The following is a 22510-nucleotide window of genomic DNA, read 5'->3' on the forward strand; positions in this document are numbered from 1 at the left end:
GATTCGTCTCTTTTTCTTTATTATTTGTTACTGCTTCAATGATGACTATTCTTAACAGTATATTTATATGTATGTATATTAAATTAGGAACAGTACCAAAATCCATAATTTAATATTCACTAAATTTATGTCTGAAAGCGTAACTTTCTGAAAGATTAACTGTATGTCTCAATGTGAGTTTAGGAATATTTTGTAAAGATTGAAAAGCGTTATCTTTAGGTACATTTATAAAGTGTATATTCTGTTAAAGCATTCTGAATTCTTTCCCACCTGAACCTGAACAATAGAAAATAACGTTATGAGCAACAGCCGTAAGAATACTTACAATTTATTTGAAGCAGCATTAAAATGTAATTTGTGCTTCTTGATGTTAGATATGGTGATAGGTGCTTCCGCTCCCCACTCCATTCAGTTATTAACTGCCAATTATTAATTATGGAGTTGATAGTGTTTTGAGAAAAAAATCTGAAACATAATTCGAGTTTCTCAGCAAAACGTTTAAAAAACAGATATTAAACTATAAATTTCCAAAAGAGTTCATTTTGAAAAATCATTTAGTTTCATAACTGCCACCTAGCTGCTACAAAGTATCGAAACAACTGTACTTTTATTGAAAATATGCAGAATTTTACCAAACAAAACAATGATTTTTAGTTACTTAACACGAACTTATTGAAGTCCACAAGTATTTTTATTTCATTAATGATTTGAGGTGTATAAAAAATAAAATTTCTTTCTAAACATAAGCAAGCTTTTCACTTCTTCCCATGTTTCCTATTACTAGTATTTTCCTGAGATGAAAAATGTCGTGATATTGTGAAACTTTCCATATTCTATTCTAGAATGTGGAGATTCTAGACGAATATTATTATAGATACTTTAACGTTCTTTGAATATTGATTTATCGAGATTCGAAATTTTCTGTTATTGCTCATTTCTCTGAGATGTTTCGTTAACCATGTTTCTTAGGTATTTAACATTTTGAGGGAGTATCTTGTACATTACACTCAAATATTATACTCCGTGTCCGCAGAATTTCTTAACGACGATTTTTTTCTCAACCGTTGGTCGCAGACATATACTTCCGGTTACCAAAATGCTTTAATGACACAAATATTCATATTTTGGTAATATTAAAAAAAATTAATTTTGAATGAAATACTGAATCTAACTTTCTATGCATTCTTCAGTCTCCATACTTACGTGCAGTACTTTCGTACTCTTTATAAAATATAAAACTCAAAAGATTTAGCTACGTACTTCATGAAAGCAGATCAATACAATGTCTAACAACTTTACACATATAGTTATAAATTTTAAGCTAATTTAGTATCAGCTTTCATTTTACAAATAGCATCACTATGTTACGTAATAGTATAAAGTATTTAGTCTCCGCCTTACTAAGTCTTAGAAGAAATATAGGATATTCGCTAGTTATTAATTTATGATTATAATATTTTCAGATATTATTAATTTAAGTAAATTTTTATACTTTATAGAGCTATAATAAAGTGATTTATCATACTGCGTTTATGTTTTAAAAATTCTTTATCTAGCCACAAGCGTATTTACTCACATATCATCCCCTTTTTCTGCTAGTTTTGCATTTTGAAAATCGGTAGGAGAAAACTGCCCAGTATATACAATTTCTGATAGGATATATGGTAAATTAAGAAAACATTAAATTAAAAATTCCCAAATATATAGCTGTAGCATATTACTGTATTGTGTGTTTCAACATTATTGTTAGTCAAAGTCAGTTACAGTTATAAAATGAATTTCTGAGTCTAGTTACTATTCAAAGTCAGTTGTAGTTATTAAATGAATAATATACTTTTTTTATATGATGTTCATTCTTTTTGTTCGAAATGATTTTTACATTTTAAGGTAAATCGAAATATTCTAAATCGTATGCTGAGATCGTTAACGAAAGAACACAGGAAAAAAGTATGGGAATAAATACGATATTATAAATAACGGAAGCTAAGATTACCTCCCAGTTAAACATTTCTACAGGGTATTTCTAGATCAACAAACTTGAAGGGGGTGGAGCGTACTAAAAGATGCATTTTTTATAGGAATGCAGGGTCTAACGTGACGGTTTAAGGCAGGAAAGCAAAAAAAAAAAAAAAAAAAAACGACACGAGAGGAAAATGTGTACATGTACGAAATAAACGCAGAGTGCTTCTTTGTAGCAATACAGCATTTACAATAAATGTTCAAAATTGCGAACACCAGCATTAATATATGCTTGGTAACGTCGCAGAAGGGATTGACGAACATTTTGAAATACGACAGGCATTTCTCGCACGCTTCAGCTGCAATGGATAGTCGTGCAACAAGGTCCTCCAGTGAGTCAACGGGAGTCTTGTAAATGATGCTCTTCAGATGGACCCATAAAAAAAATCCAAGCTGGGTAAATCTGGTGAACGGGTCCACCACAGCCAATTCATCGGACCGGAAATGTCCCATCCAAGTAATTGCGGAACCACACGTGGTTATTGGCTGGTGCACTATCATGCTAAAACCATATGCGATCACGAACGACAGCTGGAACATCCTGCAGCAATTCCGGTAGCACCTCGTGCAGAAAAATATGATGACATAAGCCATTTGTACGAGCAGCTAAATCGAAGGGGCCTATGAAATAGTCGTTAACTATACCCGCTCACACATTCACGGAGAAGCGGGTTTGGAATACATGTGGACGTGTGTCGTGTGGATTATGAGTTGCCCACACGCGTATGTTGTGATTATTGAACGTGCCATCCTGTGAGAAAGTTGCCTCGTCCGTGAATAGCACATCCGATGGGAAATCCGCCTGCGCCGCACACTGCTGCAAGAACCAATGACAGAAATGAACTCGAAGAGGGTAATCTGTCTGTTGCAAGGCTTGGACTCTCTGCAAATGGTATGGGTGCAAACCATTTTCATGCAATACTCTCCAAACGGTGGAATGACTCAGCTGCAAACGACGTGCAATAGCTCTTGTACTTCTCTGAGGTGATTCATGCACAATGTTCAAGATGGATTCTTCAATGCGAGGTTGTCGTGCACTTCTTCCACTCCTAGTGTCAGAGGTGGCTTCAAATGACCCGTTTTCACACAGAGACCGATTCAACCTCTCGAACATTGTGTGCTTTGGCATATGCTTGTTCGAAAACCGTTCCTAGTGCACCCGTAGCTGTGGTCTGCCGTTCCCATTAGCAGGACCATACATGAGATGCATGTGAGCTTTTTCCCTGCGCGTAAACTCACCCATCACGCTCGACATCAGAGTTGCGAATGATCCTCTGATGCATCGGATCGTCGTTTGTCCGGCTCACTACGCCCTCTACCGCTACATTGCCAGCCAATCACAGCTGTAGTTCCTAGTACTGTTAGTGTTCCCTTTTTTGAACATTTATTGTGAATACGTATTGCTGCAAAGAAGCATTTTGCGTTGATTTTGTACATAAACACATTTTCCTCTCGTGTCGTGTTTTTTTTTTTTTTTTTCTTCGTTTCTGCCTTAACCCGTCACTTTAGACCCTACATTCCTATACTAAAAATGCATGTTTTAGTACGCTCCACCACCCCTCCAAGTTTGTCCCATGATCTATGAAACACCCTATAGAATAACTAGCTGCTGCTATTAAATTATTGCTCTTCATTTGCTTATATCAGACTAAAAGGTTAAATTATTTGCTAGCTCTTATTATTTATTTATCAGTTAAATGAAAGGAAGTCAATGAAGTCCCTGCAGACAATTACTTTTCCAGATAATTATTCGCGTTTGTAATTTAACTCAAGGAAATAAATAAACAGCAGCGTTTTACTACAAAATGTGCACATTTAAGACTAGTATGTAGTTTTCTGAGAAGTATTTTAAGCAAACTGTCTTACCTATATTCAACATCCCAGTATTGCAAATCATAATCTCCGTTGCAAAAAGCACAGAATATATTGGCATATGTCACACCAGAAGATTTACTTGTTACCGGTGGTAATTCACCCACACGGGACCGGCAGCCAACATCCATGTCATCAATTGCTGGGGCACAACTTGATACAGCCTGAAACCTTCCTTTATTTTGTACATGAAGACAGCTGATCTCCCTGGACTTCCAAACTGTAACGAAATTTGAAAATATTAAAAAACGTCTTCAGCATATACACTGGACAGTTCTATTCTGCTGATTGATGAAATTCAAATTGCCTTTTTCATGTCTCGAAAGCGCGACTTATGATATATATTAGATTTATATATAGCATTGTTCTAATATTTTCACACAAAACCGGACTTTTTCTGAAATGTCATAATATTTTTTTTTTTCATATTTCGATCCTAAGACTCAAATTATGAATGACGATGGAATTAAGCCAATAAATTATGGCGGTAGTATAGCAGAGATGCAGAGGCTTCCTCCCATCGATTCCTATAGTGGCAGTATCATGCTGTTGCTGAAACTTGCTTTCGACGGCAAGTGCATGCAGATTGCCGATTACAGTTGTAATGTGTATCTCTGAGGTCCACTACGATCCCGAATCGAACATTATTTTAAAGAAAGTCGAACTTCGAAATCGATATTACCCTTAGAACAGTATATGAATTTTTAACCTTTAATTGATCTATGCATCAGTATCTCGCCGAATACGACATTCATTTGATTCCGCGGGACTGAAATTTGATTTGAAGCAGTAGAGTAAAGAGACGCGACCAAGTACCTGCTTACTTAAACGTATATCTGGTTATGTTTAAAGAAATTTAAGCTGAATAAAATCATAGAGCATAAATTTCAATAATAGCTTGATGAAGAGGTTCTCCGCTAATTTCCGAAAAGAGACCTTTTTTACCAACATTATATCAGTATGTAGTAAGAGGTAATCGAATAATGCATGAAGGCTTCTAATAAGACATAAATAAATAACAGAGAGACCGAACAGAGCTTTGAATCAATGTGTAGGTCTAGTTTTTGATAGAAATGCACATGAAACGTTTTACAAGTTGGTTAGGTTGAATCATTGGGTATTTACAATATAAATGATATTAATCACTATGCAGTCTCCGCGGTTTCCATTCTGCTGCCCTATGCCCCCTTAGGTGCTACACATTTTGTTACCTCTGATTTCCACCGGTTACACGCATTTCAGGCTTTGGCCAGTATTTCGCACATCCAGGTTTTACTAAATGCCTTTTTTTGAAGCTATTTCAAATAATCGTTTTCAATATAAGTTACTGCTCGTAGTCCACCTACTTTTTCTTTAAACCACTATTATATGAAGGGAAGAAATTTTATAAAAAGAAGGGAAACAGGCATATTCACAAAGCCCACAGAATTTTTATTCAACGGTCTGCTCTCATTGGATGAAACATGTGCTTTGGCGGTCATATTTGGAATGGCGAGTTATCGCCTTGTAGGCTTGGTAATTAACGCCAAACATATCTTGTGGGCTTTCAGTAAAGCGAGAAGAAACAGCGTTTATTTCATTCGATAATTTTTTTATGAATAAAAGCTAAAGGAAATTGTGTGGAATATATTTAAAATAACTTTTGATCTTATTATTAGTTTATTTGTATTTAGTTAAAGAAGGAATTTAAACTGTTAAAAGTACTGATAATTGTTTTACAAGAAAAAGTGTTTATATGGAAACGGCATATGTACTTTTTCGTCATTTCTGTCAGAAAGAGTCTATTGTATAAATTTCCATAGCGCATTAGTTTACACAAATAAAGGAATATTAAAAAAATAAACCAATTGAAAATATTCAATAAAAATTTAAGGGCTTCGGATACCTATTCTTTTTACCTAAATGAGTAAGTATAACTAAAATTACATCTTATTCCTTTAGGCGCTATTTCTATTGTAACGCTTTTCGGGATCTTGGATCGTAATCTTGCTGCTGGTACCTACTACAAAGAGTACAAACCATTAAATAAAAATAAGAAATTAGCATTAACGAAAATAGAGAAAATAAAGGCGTTAAATTTTAACACCGCACCCGAAGGCGAAAATACCAATAATGACAAAATCATTCAAAAATGTGAGGATAAAAATGAAAATAAATCCTTGCAGAGCAGAGTTTGTAAAAGTTTCGTGCGAGGATAGAACCCGTGATCTGATAACTTCCTTCACTTTCCGCACCCCTGAGCTGCAGTTTCTACCCTGATTTCCGCATGCTTTTCGGTACACCACACTCATATACAAATAGCAAAGGCGTTTGCTATTTGTATATGAGTTTTTCGGTACACCAAAAGTTGCCAAGCACAAGATTCTATAACCCTACATTTCTTGTTTTAACCAATCGGAACAAACACTATAAGAAACTGTCTGTAGGCTTTGTGAATATGCGGGAGACGGAGGGTAATAATTTTTTCAAGAAAGTTGCAAAGGATATATGTAAGTGCAATTCATCCATAGCTGGCAGGAGATGTTGTCCTCTATCCTGCTTTTAAATAGAGAAATTAGAACCTTACTTAATGCATTGGGGACAATGTGTTTCCTCCAAACTCTGCCGAAGAGAATGGGAAAGATCGTCACGTGTATTTTATTATAAATATTTAATGCTATCAGGATCACGACTAATTTTAAACGTCTGTAATAATGTTCTGCTTATGAAATATTGAGAATTTAGGGCTTTATGTTTTTTGAGCTGGAAGGGGCTGAGAGAAACTCAACTGAATGTTTTTTAGATATCAATTTGTGCCAAATATTTTTCGGTATTGTTCCCTTCAGACACCACAGAGTCATAGCACGCACAATTTTCTATGTCAAAGTGATGATAAAAGTGATTTAATTAAGAATCATTAACAGACAGGTCATGTAAAACTTGATAGAACCTAAACCTAATCTTTAACAGCCAATATACGTCTATGTTTCAAAAAGAATTTTCCAAACTATCCGTCTTTAAGAGAGTTGTTTCTGTTTCGTTAATTGTTGTATTTAACATTGTTTTGATGTATGTGGTAAATTATTTACATTGGTGTTCAACGTATAGAAAATTTTAATATTTGGTCGATTATCTCCGGATATGATGTACAGATTTTATTGAAATTTCGCAAGGATATAAATTCGTTTAATATAAGTAACATACAACTGCAGTACATGCGCATGGATTGTGCAAGGGTTCATCTGCATAGAAGTTTTAAAATATATAGGTTGCAAGATCAAACAAAAAAGAACCTTATAGAGGGTATAATCTCTTCTAATAGTCATACAGCTCACGCAAAGGAATTTTATGATGGAATTAAATTTATGAGTTCCTGTGGCAGTCAGTCCCTCTCCTGCAGCAATGCTATTTTCAGGTTCTGGAGGTTTTAGGAGGGAGAAGGCAAGTTGTACTTCCTAAAACATTATAGACATGCTGTGTACAAGGTTTAGCTGTGGATATACTATGGCTGATTGATCTCTCCGATAAATATCAGCACTTCTCAGAAAGTCATCCAGATGTTAGTCTTATGTAGACGAACTTTGTAGAACTTAAGTAGAACGCCAACAAAAATGAACTGAAAGCTAACTGCATCCCTAAAAAGTCGAACGTTTGAATTTATTCATAACTAAATCCCGATTAAACTATCTAAAGACCTATACTTAAGGCCCGTATTAGCTATTTCTCAGGTACAGAATTTAATGATGGTACATATCTCAAAACCCGAGAGTATATGGCATGCATAGTTGAGGTAAAGTGTAAATCAGGACATCTGTATCTGTATCTGTATCAATCTTGCTTTTTAAGCAAGAAGAAAGAAGATGAGGACTTTGGCGAACGCCCTTTCCTTCAATCCGTGAGGGTTAATATTGAAATTAACAACGTTTTTACAACTTTTTATTAAACATTTACAAACATCCATGCCTTCTCCGGGATTCGAACCCGGACCCTTCGGTACGGGAGTCAGCAACGCTAACCACTATACCGGTTAGGCGGCAAATCAGGACATAAAGTAATATATCAACAGAAGCACTAAATTCTAAGAAGGCGTTCACTCTAACAGCGCAAGTATCAAAACTGTCTTAGAAACAAGAGCTAAGCTACATAACGATAGACATGGTATCAAATTTTCTAGGGTTAGGATCTATAATATAGCCAATTATGGATGAAGATCTTGATTTCTTCCTAGATTTGTTTTGCATTTCCTGTGTAAATTTTGGTTGTGTTTTCCTCTGTACATCTTTGTTGGGTCTATGTAAATGCATATATTTCCGCTGTTTATGATTAGCTGTAACTCGGCAGTGAAAAAATGCGCCGTTATCTCTGCAAACGTGTAACAATTAAGCGAAATAATTTTAACACCAAAACGTTTAAAGTTTCTTAACTGAAATCGTTACAACTGGTTAGGCGTAACATGGCATTTACGAGAATACTTTACTTCGACATCTCGCAAATATTGTAAGCGAATTGTTCACACCAGATTGTGCCTTGTTTGCATAAGAAGCGTTGAAATGAAAACTAAATTCCTAAGCCATCTAAATATATAAGGAATTTAAACGAAGCTGTGGGCGTAAAACTGAAAACTGCGATTTCCGAAACCTTTATAATTTGAAGTCTTCTTAATTCATCGAAGTGTGGTTTATTTGCAACAATTCAGGGTACCTGTAATACTGAAATCAGAATGTGAATAGAACTGAAGGTTATGAAACTGCATAAACCTTAAATTTCCACATCATATGCCTGCCATTTTGAAGTTCAAATTAATCAAAGTCGCTAGACAATTAATGCCTGACAATAAATTTCTAACGTTGACATCATTTACTAATAGGAGTGGAAGAAAGGATTAAAGATTAAGAAGGGAAAAAAGATTACTGAAGAAATTGCTTTCGAAAAAACTGGAGTGAGTGCACCGCTATGATGGCTTTTGAGCCACGGACATAAACCAAACTGAATTATATACTATTACAGCGGGAAAACACTAAAGTTACAATGCTGAATATTATATACTAATACCGGTTTCTGTGTTTTACAAACCCTTTCTTGTTCAAAATTAGTTCATATTAATAATCTTATTGAATAACTGAAGCAATCGCTCAGATATATACTTCTTGCTGAATGAAAATAACCCTTACTATTCTATGATAAACTTGCCAGTAGTTCGAGGATTATTTAGCTTGATAACTGCAGAAATGAAGCGTTGCCCTAATTAATCAGCTTTAAATTATGATCATTTCAAACAAAATTATTATTCACGCTGGTTTCTGCATACGTAGTGTCTTGAGATTTTGTCCATTTTACCAAGGATTACTCTGATTTTGAGTGTGTTTCTCAGGCTACATTGCCCAGACTCAGTCCACTGGTTTCTTTAAGTGCCAGGTTCTTTCATGAATACAATGAAAGTAATAACGGTCCGTGTCGACTTCCTCTTCGCATTCGCGGAAGGGAGTAACCCTAAGTCTGAACTGTTCAGGTATACTGGGAATGGCTCTATGACCTATCACAAATTGTGTTAGGCTAGCGCGGTGGTTCTTGATTTCCATGTTACCTTTTGGCAGTAAGCGAAATGTCCTTCGTTCCACCTCTGCCTCTTTTCATCTACTTTGCCAATTTTGTAGCAAACTTGTCAAAGTTTTCGTTTAATGTGAGACCGAGAAAGTTTAGTTGGTTGCGTGCCATAAGCTACCTGCTTGGCCAGAAGGTCAACGGTTTCATTGTCTTGAATCTCTATATGCGTTGGAACTCATTTTAAAGTGGATCTTTGTCAGATGGACATTGCCAGAAGCTGTTTTTAGATTCGGTATACCAAATGACTCCGACTGTTTTGACCTGCGATAGCCGCCAGACTCGGTGCCGAATCACTGAGTATGGAGAATATCTGCTGCTGAGATTTGTTATCATACCAACTTAGAGCACTGATGCTTTAAAGTTCTGCTTGGTACACCGAGTTGTTCAAAACCTAGTTTCATATTCCACTCATGTTACAATACTATTTTTAAGTCCACATAAGGCGCTACCTGTGTCATTCTCCGTTTTGAAGGCCATCTGTTAAAATGTTATTATTTTTTATTTGAACTGGTTTGACGTTTATGATACCGTCGGAGATATTAAAATAAAGCTGGATGAAAGTTATTGCAGATGTTTGTATCCTCATAATCCAAGTGCTGATAACTATGACGTTTCACCCAGCCTAGTCACTCTTTCGATAGCTGCTTCCCTTTCAACTATCAGATCTAGGGTAGGAATTCCAGCCAGTTGTTGTAGGGCTGGTATTAATGTGATGCGGTAGGCCCTGCGTATTTAAAGTAGCTGATGTATCTGAATAAAGAGCAGGGATCTTCTCATGTGAGAGGTAAGTTCACAACCCCCCAATTGCCGCTCCGTATGCGATTACTTTTTCTGTAATGGTTCTATGCCAAATCTTTAGTAGCTTAGCTGAGATACCCCATTTATGGGAAGTCGGGTGTCTAATATTGTTGTTTAAGGTGTTCATTAGTGTCTTAATATTCCTGACATGTGGCATCCAAAAAAGTCAGTTGTCGAGTGTTAGCCCAAGATATTTCAATTGGTGGAAACATTTTACCGATATCCCATGGAGTTTACCACTTGGGCTGTGTCTAAGCTATCTGCTGTGTCCGATGGGTAAAGTTTTAATTTTCTGTGCCGAAATCTGAAGATTATGGGCTCTGGCCATATTGGGAGAAAATTTCGAGACAGTACAGAGATCTCATTTCAAGGTTGCGCCTTCCTGCCACAACTAGCACAAAATCGTCCGCGTAGGCTATAATTCGAGCATATACTCTACGCTCTCGAACTGATGAAATGCCGAGTTTGCCACTATATTCCACAGGGCTGGTCCTAGGCATGACTCCTATAGGCACCCTCTAAAGACAGTTTTGGCATATATGGTACTGTCTCATGTTACTTGTACACTTCGATCTTGAAGGTGAGTCAAGGATGGTAATAATGACAGGCTGTGGGGCAGGCCAAGTTGTGCAGCAAATGCATTACGTCTGGCCACCAACTAGAGGCAAAGGCTCCCTTTATGTCAATGACTATAGCCAGTGAAGTCACCTATGTCATACAAGAAAAATCTTGCAGTATACTAACCTCGGAATGATTGACGCTTTTTCGGCCCCCATTTAAGTTAAGCAAGATTTTGAGTAACAGTTTTATATCGAACAAAGTATGTGCCCTTTATGCCACTTTTTATACTTAAGCGTGTCTAAATGCACCATTTTTCGACTGAATATTATCCATGATTCCAAAGTATATCAAAACACAAGCATTCACGAGCGCCGTAATCGTATAAAGAATGATGATGATAATTCTAGGTTTATAAAAAATATAAATCTTGTTTATTCATTACGTGATTACTATACTAACATATTTTTTTCCTTTTCCTGTTTAGTATACATAAATTTATTTTGTTTTCTAATAAATATATATGTTTTCAGTTCTCCTGTTTAGTATAGAATAACGTAATTTAAAAACATTGAAACATTGATAATTTTTTTACCTTCAGTTCGATACAGAGAATCATAACAACAGTCTCCATAAAATGTGCAGCTCCGTGAGCAAGAACATTGATGTGGAGGGAATATTCTAAAAGTAGAAGCATCTGATAAAGTCTTTTGGCACTTCATTGAACATGAACCAAATTTCAGTAACTGGGAATTTCCACCCGTTGTTCTGAAGAAAATCGTGAGAAATGCCAAAGCGTTGAAAACAATCTTAATTTTTAGATGCATGTCTGTGATCCTTCTCGAGTTTCAGAAATGTAAGCCGAAGTTACTAGCAACGAAACAAATTGCGATTCTTTTACTTGAATCTAAAAACAAACAGAAAGCTCATTAAGAAAGATACAGTAAAAAAAAATTAAGGGTCCCATTTCAGTACCAATTCTTAATATCAATTTTAAATATCAGTAAAAATATTACTTTTCCTATTTATAAACGAAAACGCAACCTGAAAGAATACTAAACATTTTTCTACGATTTTAAGTAAATACAAGGTGTGGCTATTAATTTCCAGGACTGCTCTAATAACACCAGTACAGATGATGGGAAAAACATAACCTTTTAAAAGTTGAAGTAATCCCAATCTGTCGTAATATACTTCTGTGCTCGGCTGTATAAGTTGTCGAAACAACTTTAAAAGTCCTCTTTCGGAAGGCTCTTCAATGTTGACGTCACGTTTTTCTTGATATCTTCAGCATCCACAGAGCTTGTTCCTTTGATCTGTTTCGAGTTTGGGCAACAAAAAAAGTCTGGAGGGGCCAAGTCAGGAGAGTATGGCGGATGATGCAGCTCCTCGACCTCATGCTTGGCTAAAAACCTCTTCACTGGCAAAGCAATGTGGGGGCAAGCGTTGTAATGTAACAGAAGCCAACCCCCATTCTGTCGAAAACGGGGACGTACTCTATGAATTCTTTGTCGGAGTCGAGGAAGAACTTCTGCATAAAACTGTCGTGTAACAGTAGTGCTTAATGGGGCGAATTCATGATGAATAAGTCCTTCACTATCGAAGAAAGCGATTAACAGGACTTTGTCCTTATTTTTGAAACAGAATTTTTTTCTGTTTAGGGGAGCTGGGAGACCACTATTCTTTGCTCTGTCTCTTGGTTTCAGGGTCGCATTGATAGCACCATGATTCGTCACCCGTCATTATCGAATACAGGAAAGCAGGGTCAGCGTTGCCGATGAGTTCACCACACGTGTCCATTCTGACTTCCTTCTGATTGTCCAATAAACAGCGCAAGACAAATCTGGAAAACACCTTGCATTTCCCTACGTCTTGCATCAGAATTTGGCGAACCACCTCTTTGTTGATAGACAGTTCACTGGCCAGCATTCGAATAGTCAGTCGCCGATCCGCACGAACTTTCTCAATTGTTTCAGGCATACGCACACAAATCGGCCTTCCGGTGTGGGCGTCATCTTCAACACTTTCATGGCTGTCCCGAAGCCGTCCATATCATTCAAATGTGCAAAAATGGGATAATACTTGCTCACCATACACTTGCTTCAACATTGCATGTGCTTTTGTCGCACTTTGGCCCAGTTTAAAGCAGAATTTAATGTTTACCCTTTGTTTCTATCAGCACTTCCACAACACCACTTTGACAACAACACTTCACCAGATACTTTTCCACATGTCTTTCCCAGCCGAGCTCGTGTCTACAAATGACCTGTGCTGCGCATGTGCACATGTACTACTTTCCAGATACTAGCAGTACCTCTCTCGGGCGAGTGATTGGTGTCATGCTGTGACATCCGTCCTATATATTAATAGCCACACCTTGTATAATTTACCAAACAAACGAAAATTAAAGCTGAAATGTAACAGAGTAACCATTTATGAATTATGCAAATAATAATACATATTTGTTCTCTCCATATATGTGTAAAATGTAAGCATTATACCATAGTGTATATATATCTAAATTATATTATTTTACGTATATTTAAATGTATTTACCTATATATTTATTGCTTATAATGTCACATTTTGTAGAAAGCATCGCATTTAATAATATAGAGATTTGGAGACATCTATGAAACGTTAAAGTCCTTTACAGGATTTCGGGATCGATAACTAGAATTTTACAGAAGCCTTAACCGAACACTACTGTTGTAGTGCAATAGACCTTCGATAAATTGTTACCGTAATGGTCTCATTCCTTAGTGTATCATTCATGCCATGGCCCTATTCATTTTTTCCCCGAATGAAGTTCTAAATGCTTATAAGAATACGAATAATGTTTGTACGAATGTAAGAATTTAGTGAAGTTTTTACGTATGAATAACGCTTTCTATTCTCTCATCCATCGTTTCTACGAACTTGTTTTTTTAAACTTTTTACACTTTAGCACACCTTTTTTCAAAATGTTTGCTTTTTTAAATCACATTCTCGGAGTAGCGTTTGCCGCATGGATCGGTTGAGCTGCCGGGGAAAAAAATGCAGCGTGGTAGTTATTTATCATCTTTTTCTTTCTATAAATACAGAATTTTAAAGCAGTAATATCTCGCACTTGACTCTCAGTTCTACGTCCGTGTAAGTTAGCTCATTTCCATATACTATTTCGCTTATAATGTATTTTCTCTACCATTTCCGCATGCTTTAGTGGTATAACTAGAAGCACGTCCAACGTGTAATCGGGATCCTAAGCTCAAATTGCAGAGAGGGCATTGCACATTTTTCCTGTATCGATATAACCTAATGACTCTATACGTTTTTAATAACTTTATTTCTCTTTTAGTTTGTTACTGTTAGTTTTCTTTCGCTCATTCGTCAAAATTTTAACTTATATTAGTTCCAGTTTTATTTAATTTACAAGCCCTTGGTTTCAGTTCACTAACTACAATTAATAGTCGAAATAGAGAGCAATTTTCCGAAATTACGTATAAACATTGAGAAACTACTCAGATTGTCTGCTAATAGATGAATCTCTGTAGTCACTAAGAAGGGTGAGAACCACAAATAAATTCAGAAATGTGGTACCAAGTGCAAAACTGTAGTTCAACATTTTAATTTAACACTTCTTATTTTAAAATTTCTCAAAGCTTTGCTGTATGATTCGGACGTAGTGAAAAGGAGCTAACATTTTCTAGTAGGATCTGGAGGATTTAGCGTTATCTTCAAGATCAATTGCAACTTTACAAGCGGCGCCCGAAAGCTTCACGAACTATGTCTCAATAGCAACCCACTTTTAACGTACACTCGTCAAGGCATCAAATTCTCTTGCACCAGTCTGATGGAAATCTTCAGTTTTATTATCGACACCATGCTTGCATCAATGAAATCATCCATTATTTTTATGGTCGAATTTCGGGACTAACATTTTTTAACAATTAGAAATGCGTATTTGTTGTACCTTGTTGCAGAATTGCAAAAGGTCACCACAGCAATCGCTACTCCTCAAGGACATTCCCTGAGCTGGTACAAAGACATCGAGAAATTCTTATTAGGTGAACAAGCAGCGAAAATAATTAAGTCTCCAGTATTTAAAACTTCCCTTTTGAAAGCGTTTTCGTTGGTGAAAGATAGAGACAAATTAGAATCTAAACTTTTGGGTAAATATTAGACTAGGACGAAGGAACTGACGTACTTTATTTTAAGGAAAGTGCATATTATAAACCTTATCATATGGGAAAAAAGAACTGATGCAAGAAGTTATTCAAATAATATTGCCCAGATTATTCCACAGGCGCAAGACGTTTTTGGATCTACGAATCCCTTGTACACTAGAGCCTTTTGAACAAGCGTTGATTTTTGAAAGTCATCGAGTATTAGTGAGTATGCAGGGATAGGAACAAGGATTTAGCAGAAATTTTTGCAAGCCTGTATCCTATGAAGGTAATAGGTTTGAATGCAGCACGCGATTTGATAACAAAGATTTTTTGTCTGCTAATGGTGATCGCCAAAAATGTCTAAAAAGAGGAATGTGGGAGAAAAAACCTCATATGCAGTTGAATATGTTGCCAATTAAAAATTTGTCTCTTCCAATGATTCATATTATTTTAAATAGTATACCGTTAGATGCATTATAGGACATGGTTACGTAAAGAAGTTTTTTACGAATAAATTTTCTGGAAAAGACGGAGCAGATTGTTTGACCTTCCAAAAACGAAGAAAATAGCGGCTTAGGCAAACAGTATGAATGCGTAGCAAGAGTAACTTTGAATATGTGACTTAAGGGGGCTTATACACCTTAAACCCCTTATGATCTTCGAATATGTGACTGTTGCAAGTATTGAGATATTTTCTTTATTTTAAAAGTAATTACTTCCAACGTTTTACAGCGGACTAAACCATATAGATGCTTTCTGAAATAGTAATCAGAAAGTTTGTGTTGCCACAAACATTTTTGTAATTTAATTCGCTTTGTGACAATATTTTTCGTCATGTTTCCACTTTGCGCGCATGATATTTTAAAAATAGCTAATGGTACGTACTTGAAATTGGATGGAATTCTTTATATGGGCACTATTTTCTAACTGAACCAAAAATCTGTTAAATATTTTCATATTTAAAAATTTTATGCACAAAAATATTACAGATTTTTTTAATAAGATACATTTTATAAACGCAACTCCAAATAAAATAAAAATTTAACGTGAAATTCTTAGAATTCACAGTAGTTTCCAAATGTTATGAAAGCTATATATTAAATATGGAATTAAATTACGCAACAGAAGGATTTAAACTATGCGCGCAAGGTGGAAACATGAAGAAAATTTTGTCACAAAGCGGAATAAATTATCAAAATATTTGTGGCAACACAAACTTTCTGATTACTATTTCAGAAAGCTGCTATATTTTGTAGTCAGCTGTGAAAAGTAGGAAGTAATTGCTTTTAAAATAAATGAGTTACTTCAGTTCTTGCAACAGTCACATATTCGAAGATCATATGGGTTTTAAGGTGTATGAGTCCCCTTAAAAAAGAGCGCAGAAGATGGTGTTTTTTTTTTTTTTTAGAAGGGTGAAAAATTTAAAAGCTAATGTGATAACGAGAATTGATTTTTTAAAGGTCTACTCAGCCGAAGATTAATTTTCTGGAAGATACAGTGCAGTTCGATCCCAAAAAATTGGTGGAAAATTGGACGTTAAGAATTTGAAGTCGGAAGAGAAACCAAAGTTCAATTAATTGCTAAGAAAATGTTCAAACTTATTCTATGTTACCCCAGATTTGAGCCATGTGGTCGATCGCTGAAGAGAAATACGAAATCGCCTCGATCCACCACCCGTAAAAGAAAATCTTAACGTTATTTTAAGGACAAGGAAGAGATCACAAAAAAGCATATTTTTGAAATGCTAAAAAATAAAATTATAATCCTAATCAGTAGTTACCACAGTAGTACTATGCCAACAGAAAAATAATCTCTACCCTTTGACTCATTGCATATCGTTTCGCTATTTCTACAGGAAACTAAACAGTGTAAAGAAATATCCGGTTTACCTCTTACCAAAAATTGAGGAAATATTAAGGGAAATTAAAGCACAAAATACATGACGACGCTGGATCTCTTGTCTCGATATTTTCCGATATGTGTGAAACCAGAGGACATGCTAAAAACTGCATTTATCACCAAATCAGAGGCTTACTCCTTTCTTAGTATACCTTTTGCCCTATGCGGTGTCCTCGCCACGTCTCTAAATGCCATGGATATAGATTTAAAACCCGTCCCTTGGAAAATCAACTTTTATCTATTTAAATTAATATTCTTAAGCGAAAAAAATTGATGATCACATTTCGGATTTCCACGGAGTTTTTTTCGCTTTTAAAATGAGCAGGTTTAAAAGTGAATGTGACAAAATATAAATTCGCACCCAAAAAATTCCGATACCTGAAGATATGTGAGAAGGGAATCGAAACGGAAGATTCTGACATTGCAGTAATAAACAATTATCTACCAACTAACATGACAATGAAATTGGTATCAATTTTGGGCTTGTGCTCTTATAGAACCTTCATTAAAGATTTTGCTCACATAGTAGAATCACTGTTAAATTTTAAAAGGAAAAAGGCTAGATACTGTTGCTCTACAGAAGCGAATGTGGCTTTTGAAAAGCATAAAGCACCATGAATCCAATCTCCTGTCTTGAAGTTTTCTGAATTAAAAATCCCCCCAGTTACATCTGATTTCGCGATAGGAGATTGATTCGGTTTGGTAGAGAACCTGTTACATTCTATACTGACCATGCAGGCTATGTACGCTTGTATTCAAAATTTATCAGATTCCTGAGGTGGGCTCTTAAATTCAAGGAACACAGTTTAATAAACACACTCTCGATAAAGAAAACGTAATTGCGAATTTGAGATAAACAGAGAACAATTATTTCAGAACTGCAAACAGATGATAAATTAAAAACATCTAAGCATATTTCCAAAGCTCGATTCTTTTATGCACAATAATGTAAAGAAAGTTGGAAACAAAGCTGAAAATTACGAAATTATTTCTGATCTTCTGTTCTATATTAAAAGAACAAAAAATAATGATGAATTAAGACCAGTTATCCCAGCTAATTTAATATTAAATATTTTATATGAATTACACAATGCACCAATGTCAGGCCTTCTCGGAATAAGAAACCAGTTTTGAAAGGAAGAAAGCTATTTATTTTCGACAGCTACAAAAGTTGTAACGCAATATGTCAAGTCCTTTAACATTTGTCAGTTTCTTAACAATATTACTTATCACCCATTCTGGTACCTAAGTAGCAAACAAGCTATATTCTTTAATAAAATCATAGAAATTTACCTATTAGATTCTTATCCACGTAGTTAAAAAAGATTAATAGATATTTTTAGTGATCGTTGATCATTTTTCAAAGTTGGTAGAAATAATTGCCCTCAAAAAAGCTTCGCTAAAATTGTTGCAAACTCATTTTTAAATAAATGTATGTTATAAAATTCTAATTGAAATAATCTCAAACAATTGAAATCATTTGTTAAGTCAAATGTTTGAGAAAATGTGTACGAATTCAGAAGTCAAACAACAAATCAAGTTAAAACAAGTCAAGTTAAAATGTATACGAGTTTTAGCATAAAGAATTTTGAGGTAGTTCCTTTCGAAGACAGTAGAATATTGCAGAGAGGGTAAATAGAAATGTAGTTAAAATTATCTGCAGCTATGTATAAATTATCACCATCACTGGAATAGGGCCGTCAATGGGTTAGCATTTTCGTTAAGAACGCCTAAAAACAATACAACAGGAAAGACACCAGCTGAATTAATTTTTAGCAGAAAGCTTGTAAGAATTATGTTAATTTTATTAACAGTTAAATTTTAAGTTTCTTTCCTGTCAAATTCTTAACTTAAACTTACTACTTCCGGTCAGAACGTAGTTTTGGAATTTGCTGAATATTTAATGAGAAGGAGCGGTATTTAAACCACGAAGTTACTTACTGAGACAGAGAGAGAATCAGAGTTTCTGAACTACGCGCGTCTGCCTTTTTGGCCTCTCTCTCTCAAAGCTGTTTTTACGCTCGGCCGTACTCAGGCTTTGCTAAGCTTCGCAGTAAAATAAGTTGAGGGGTCAACTCTAATTGAACCTTGATAGCTTTGGCTATACTTATTTAGTTAATCTTACTTTTAGTTTAATTCTTAGTCTTTTAAGTTCAAGTCCAAAGTGCGGGCTTTACTTGTACACTCCCAGGCGGAGTTTTGTTAAATATTATCGAAATAATAAAGGGTTAGGTACCCTTCTCTCTTGTTGTTTATTGTCATCGAACTCTAGCGATTATTCGCTTATCAGTTCTTAGGTTCCTCACTTCCAACATTAACTTAGAATTCCAAAGTGAGGTACCTTACAAACTTACTCGTATAACGCTGTTGGGGAAACTTTTTTTGTGAGTGCGTATGGAAAAGAGGTTTACAAATACAACTTGGCAGACATTCAGAAATTATTGGATAGGGGCAGATAGTAATTCGAATATGGCCCTTGCGAAACGAAAATTTTATAATGAAAAGAAAAGGTGGGAAGTTGAAAATAAAGTTTTAAAAATTAAGCATTCTTTTTTATGTGCACCACAAGGATCAAAGATCACCATTTGTTCAAGGATCGAAGATAAGTTTAAAAAAAACAACTCTGAGATGCAGGGACCACACGAGTGTTAAACAACGAGAGTAGTAAGGAGGGCGGGGAAAAAGTAGGGATTAAGAAAGCCAACAGTCTAGTAGCAATGGAAAAACAACAACTCAGTCAAATCGAAATCTACGCTTCAAAAGGCCGCCAGAAGAGAAATCATTTGAACGGCAAAAATTCAAGAAGACGAGCGAGAGGGTACCTGCGGCAAATCATCTACCGGAAACAAACACAGTAACGAAATAGCCGCTATATGCTGAATTTCCGCAAGACTAGCGAAAACCTATATGAATAAAAGATCGTGAACAAAAACGCAAGCGGCCGCCACACGAGTAGGATTGCCATAAACCGAACAACAGGATATGAAATCTAACACGTTTCCTACCTGGGTGGAGTTTTCAGAAAAACGGATGGGAGGATTCACAGAAAGAAAAGATAAATGGAAACTTGCTTTATTTCTTTAAGCTGTCTATTTATTTTATGTTTTGTTGATAAAGTGTGTCGTGTAAATATTAAATTTTGCCTCAAACGAAACTATGTTTAATGAATGAAATGGAATGAAATATATGAATAGTTTTATTCATCGAAGAAATTTTCACTTTTAATGTATGCATCTGTCTTGTAAGATTTTACTTTTGTGCTAAACACGATTGTTTTACTTAGAACAAAAGATTGTAATGAGTACAAATTTTGGCACAATTCTAAGGCAGATATTAGCAGTACTGTTTATATGTTGTAAAATTTAAATTAAGTAATCTTTTGAATTGTAGTACATGAATGAGCTTTAATATTTTATACGCATGAGTTATTTTAATTGTATCGTAAAAGTTAAATGTGTTTTGATAATGCGCCTATTGTAAAAAAAATAAACAATTGATACTGAACTGTTTTAAAGTAAAAGCATAAGTAATAGTTCAAATGTAATAATATAAAGTAAAGTTAGCACAAGTAATACTGCGATAGTGTAAAGGACGTTAGTTAAAGCTCTCCAGCCAATAATTATAAATGAAATTTAAGCTTTGGACATTAGATAAAGATTCTTGTAATAGGGTGCCTTTGAATCCCAGTGTCTCTAAGGGACCATGTAAGAATTTGGTAAGTAGGTAATTGTTGAAACATTTGTCCATTTAAACATGCATTCTCCCATTCCATTACTAGACAGAGGGGGGCGGTGACAAAATTGAATTTTAGGGGGGGAAGCTTACGTGTGTTCTCATGTGTCTGATCAGCTCGATACATTTATTGAACTTGTATTTGTAAGCAAGCGTTTTAAGGGCTTAGTATATTGAATAATATATTTCTTAAAGACCGAGAAATAGCCATAATAGATTACACCAAGGCAAAAGCTAATACAAACTATGATGAGCTTATACAAACTGAAGCTAAATTTTACATTTAAGGAATAAATTCTTGTGAGAACAGAATGCCAAAATGTGCAAAGTATCATTTAAGTATAATATTTATTTATAATTTAGTAAATTTTAAATACATATCATCATTAGTAGTTCAAAACGTATATTGTGCGTAAAAGTGTAGACGAAATTTCAGCTGAACATATTAACATTTTTCTTGCGTAAAATAAAAAGGAAATTAGTTTCTTGAAATTTTGTACATGACAAGGATTTTGTTCTGTTATGCAGAAACACAATATAGTTTTTTTTAACTTTTCATGTATCATTTTTCTTTAACATATTAAAGCCTAAACAAATACACTTAAGAAACAATTTCATTAACTTACCGCAATCAAGAATGAAGATGCGATTTTTCGAGCTAATGTTAATTTTATATTCCTCATAAAACTAATATTAGCTAAGTAAATGAAGTGATTTAAATATCGCTTTAATAGACAGATAACACTAAAGCTCTAAAAATTCTCTGAATTAAGATCCAGGCTTTTTGTATTTTAAGACCGATAAGATCTTCGAGATAAGATTCCTCACTCAGCTACGTTCGAATGGCGTGACACATCCGGAATGTGACAGTTCCTCACATCCGGAAAAAAAGAAATTTCAGTTTCAAAAGCTATTATTTTTATTCTGGAAATGCTGAATAACTCTTCCTTTTTAATAACTTAGAAAGTTTAACACTTTTATCATGAAAGTGATAGATTTTGGAAACAAATAGTACTTTTGTGTGGTGGCGAATGCGATAAAGTGGCATAACCGCAACGCAGTTGTTTGCGAAATTAGGTTCCTTATTTGATTTTATATAAAACACTCAAGATATTTTTTAATTTCATTATTTTTGAAACACGCAGGCAGGTTCAGATGCACCGATGGTCTTCGAATTTTGCCGACAAGGACAACCCATAATTTGTTTTCATGAAGTCTTTCCCGTTCTCAGAAAGGTCAGTGTTAAAGAGCACGAAAGCATATCAATGTCGTTTACCCTTTATGCATTAAAGCGAAAAACCTCTTTCATTATTGCGTTAGGAAAATTATACTGCTTCATATTATATTAGATAACTGCAATGACAATACAAATAATACGTGACATATTCTGTAGAGACATTAGAGATTAAAAATAGCTAAAATGCTCTAAATATTGAAGCACGTAATAATGTAATTTTGCCTTTCTTGATCATTATGTGCCTCTTAGAACTAAATTTCACTCTAAAAAAAGGAAAATAATAAAAGAAAGGAAGAAAAAAGGAAAAAAGTGAAGGAAAAAAAGAAAGCATGCAGTATTTTAAATTTAAGGTATATGTCTTTCCCACCTCAGATCATTACTGGGACAAATATCTTACCGCAAGAGTCAAGTCGTATGAAGACAGTTAACTAAATATAATAAAGTTATATATAGGGTGGATATAAGAAAACTTCGCCTATGTATGAACCCCTAGCGGCGTATCCGATGAATCAGTCGAAATCAGATTTCAAGGACTGTTATATGAAGTTATGAATTCAAGACTGTGCTAATTTAAAACAATAGAGCTCTCGCGGTTACGATTACAGTAAAAACGTTTCTAAACTTTCGAAACGTAACACCCCTTTTTTCGACCGCAAATCGATCA

The 22510-nt window shown here is 35.0% G+C and overlaps 1 protein-coding gene across 4 annotated transcripts in view; it reads right to left on the bottom strand.

Moving 5' to 3' along the window:
* The window catches only part of LOC118199672 (uncharacterized), a 74182-nt gene that overhangs the window by 11536 nt on the left and 40136 nt on the right, over positions 1-22510 (bottom strand). Inside the window, exons 1-4 of one of the 4 annotated variants that reach the window (XM_035371572.2) lie at positions 21236-21621; positions 11426-11737; positions 3886-4111; positions 326-465 (exon numbers count right to left, since the gene is read on the bottom strand). In XM_035371572.2, the coding sequence (XP_035227463.1) occupies positions 326-465; positions 3886-4111; positions 11426-11657 (598 nt within the window). In that variant the 5' untranslated portion in view covers positions 11658-11737; positions 21236-21621. Of the gene's footprint in view, positions 1-325; positions 466-3885; positions 4112-11425; positions 11738-21235; positions 21622-22510 lie in introns of those variants that run through there. The other 3 variants (XM_035371568.2, XM_035371571.2, XM_035371569.2) reach the window with 3 other exon arrangements.

The sequence above is a fragment of the Stegodyphus dumicola genome, chromosome 9 (assembly GCF_044657685.1).
Source record: "Stegodyphus dumicola isolate Sdum_Otavi_A_Nest chromosome 9, ASM4465768v1".
Lineage (NCBI taxonomy): Eukaryota > Metazoa > Arthropoda > Arachnida > Araneae > Eresidae > Stegodyphus > Stegodyphus dumicola.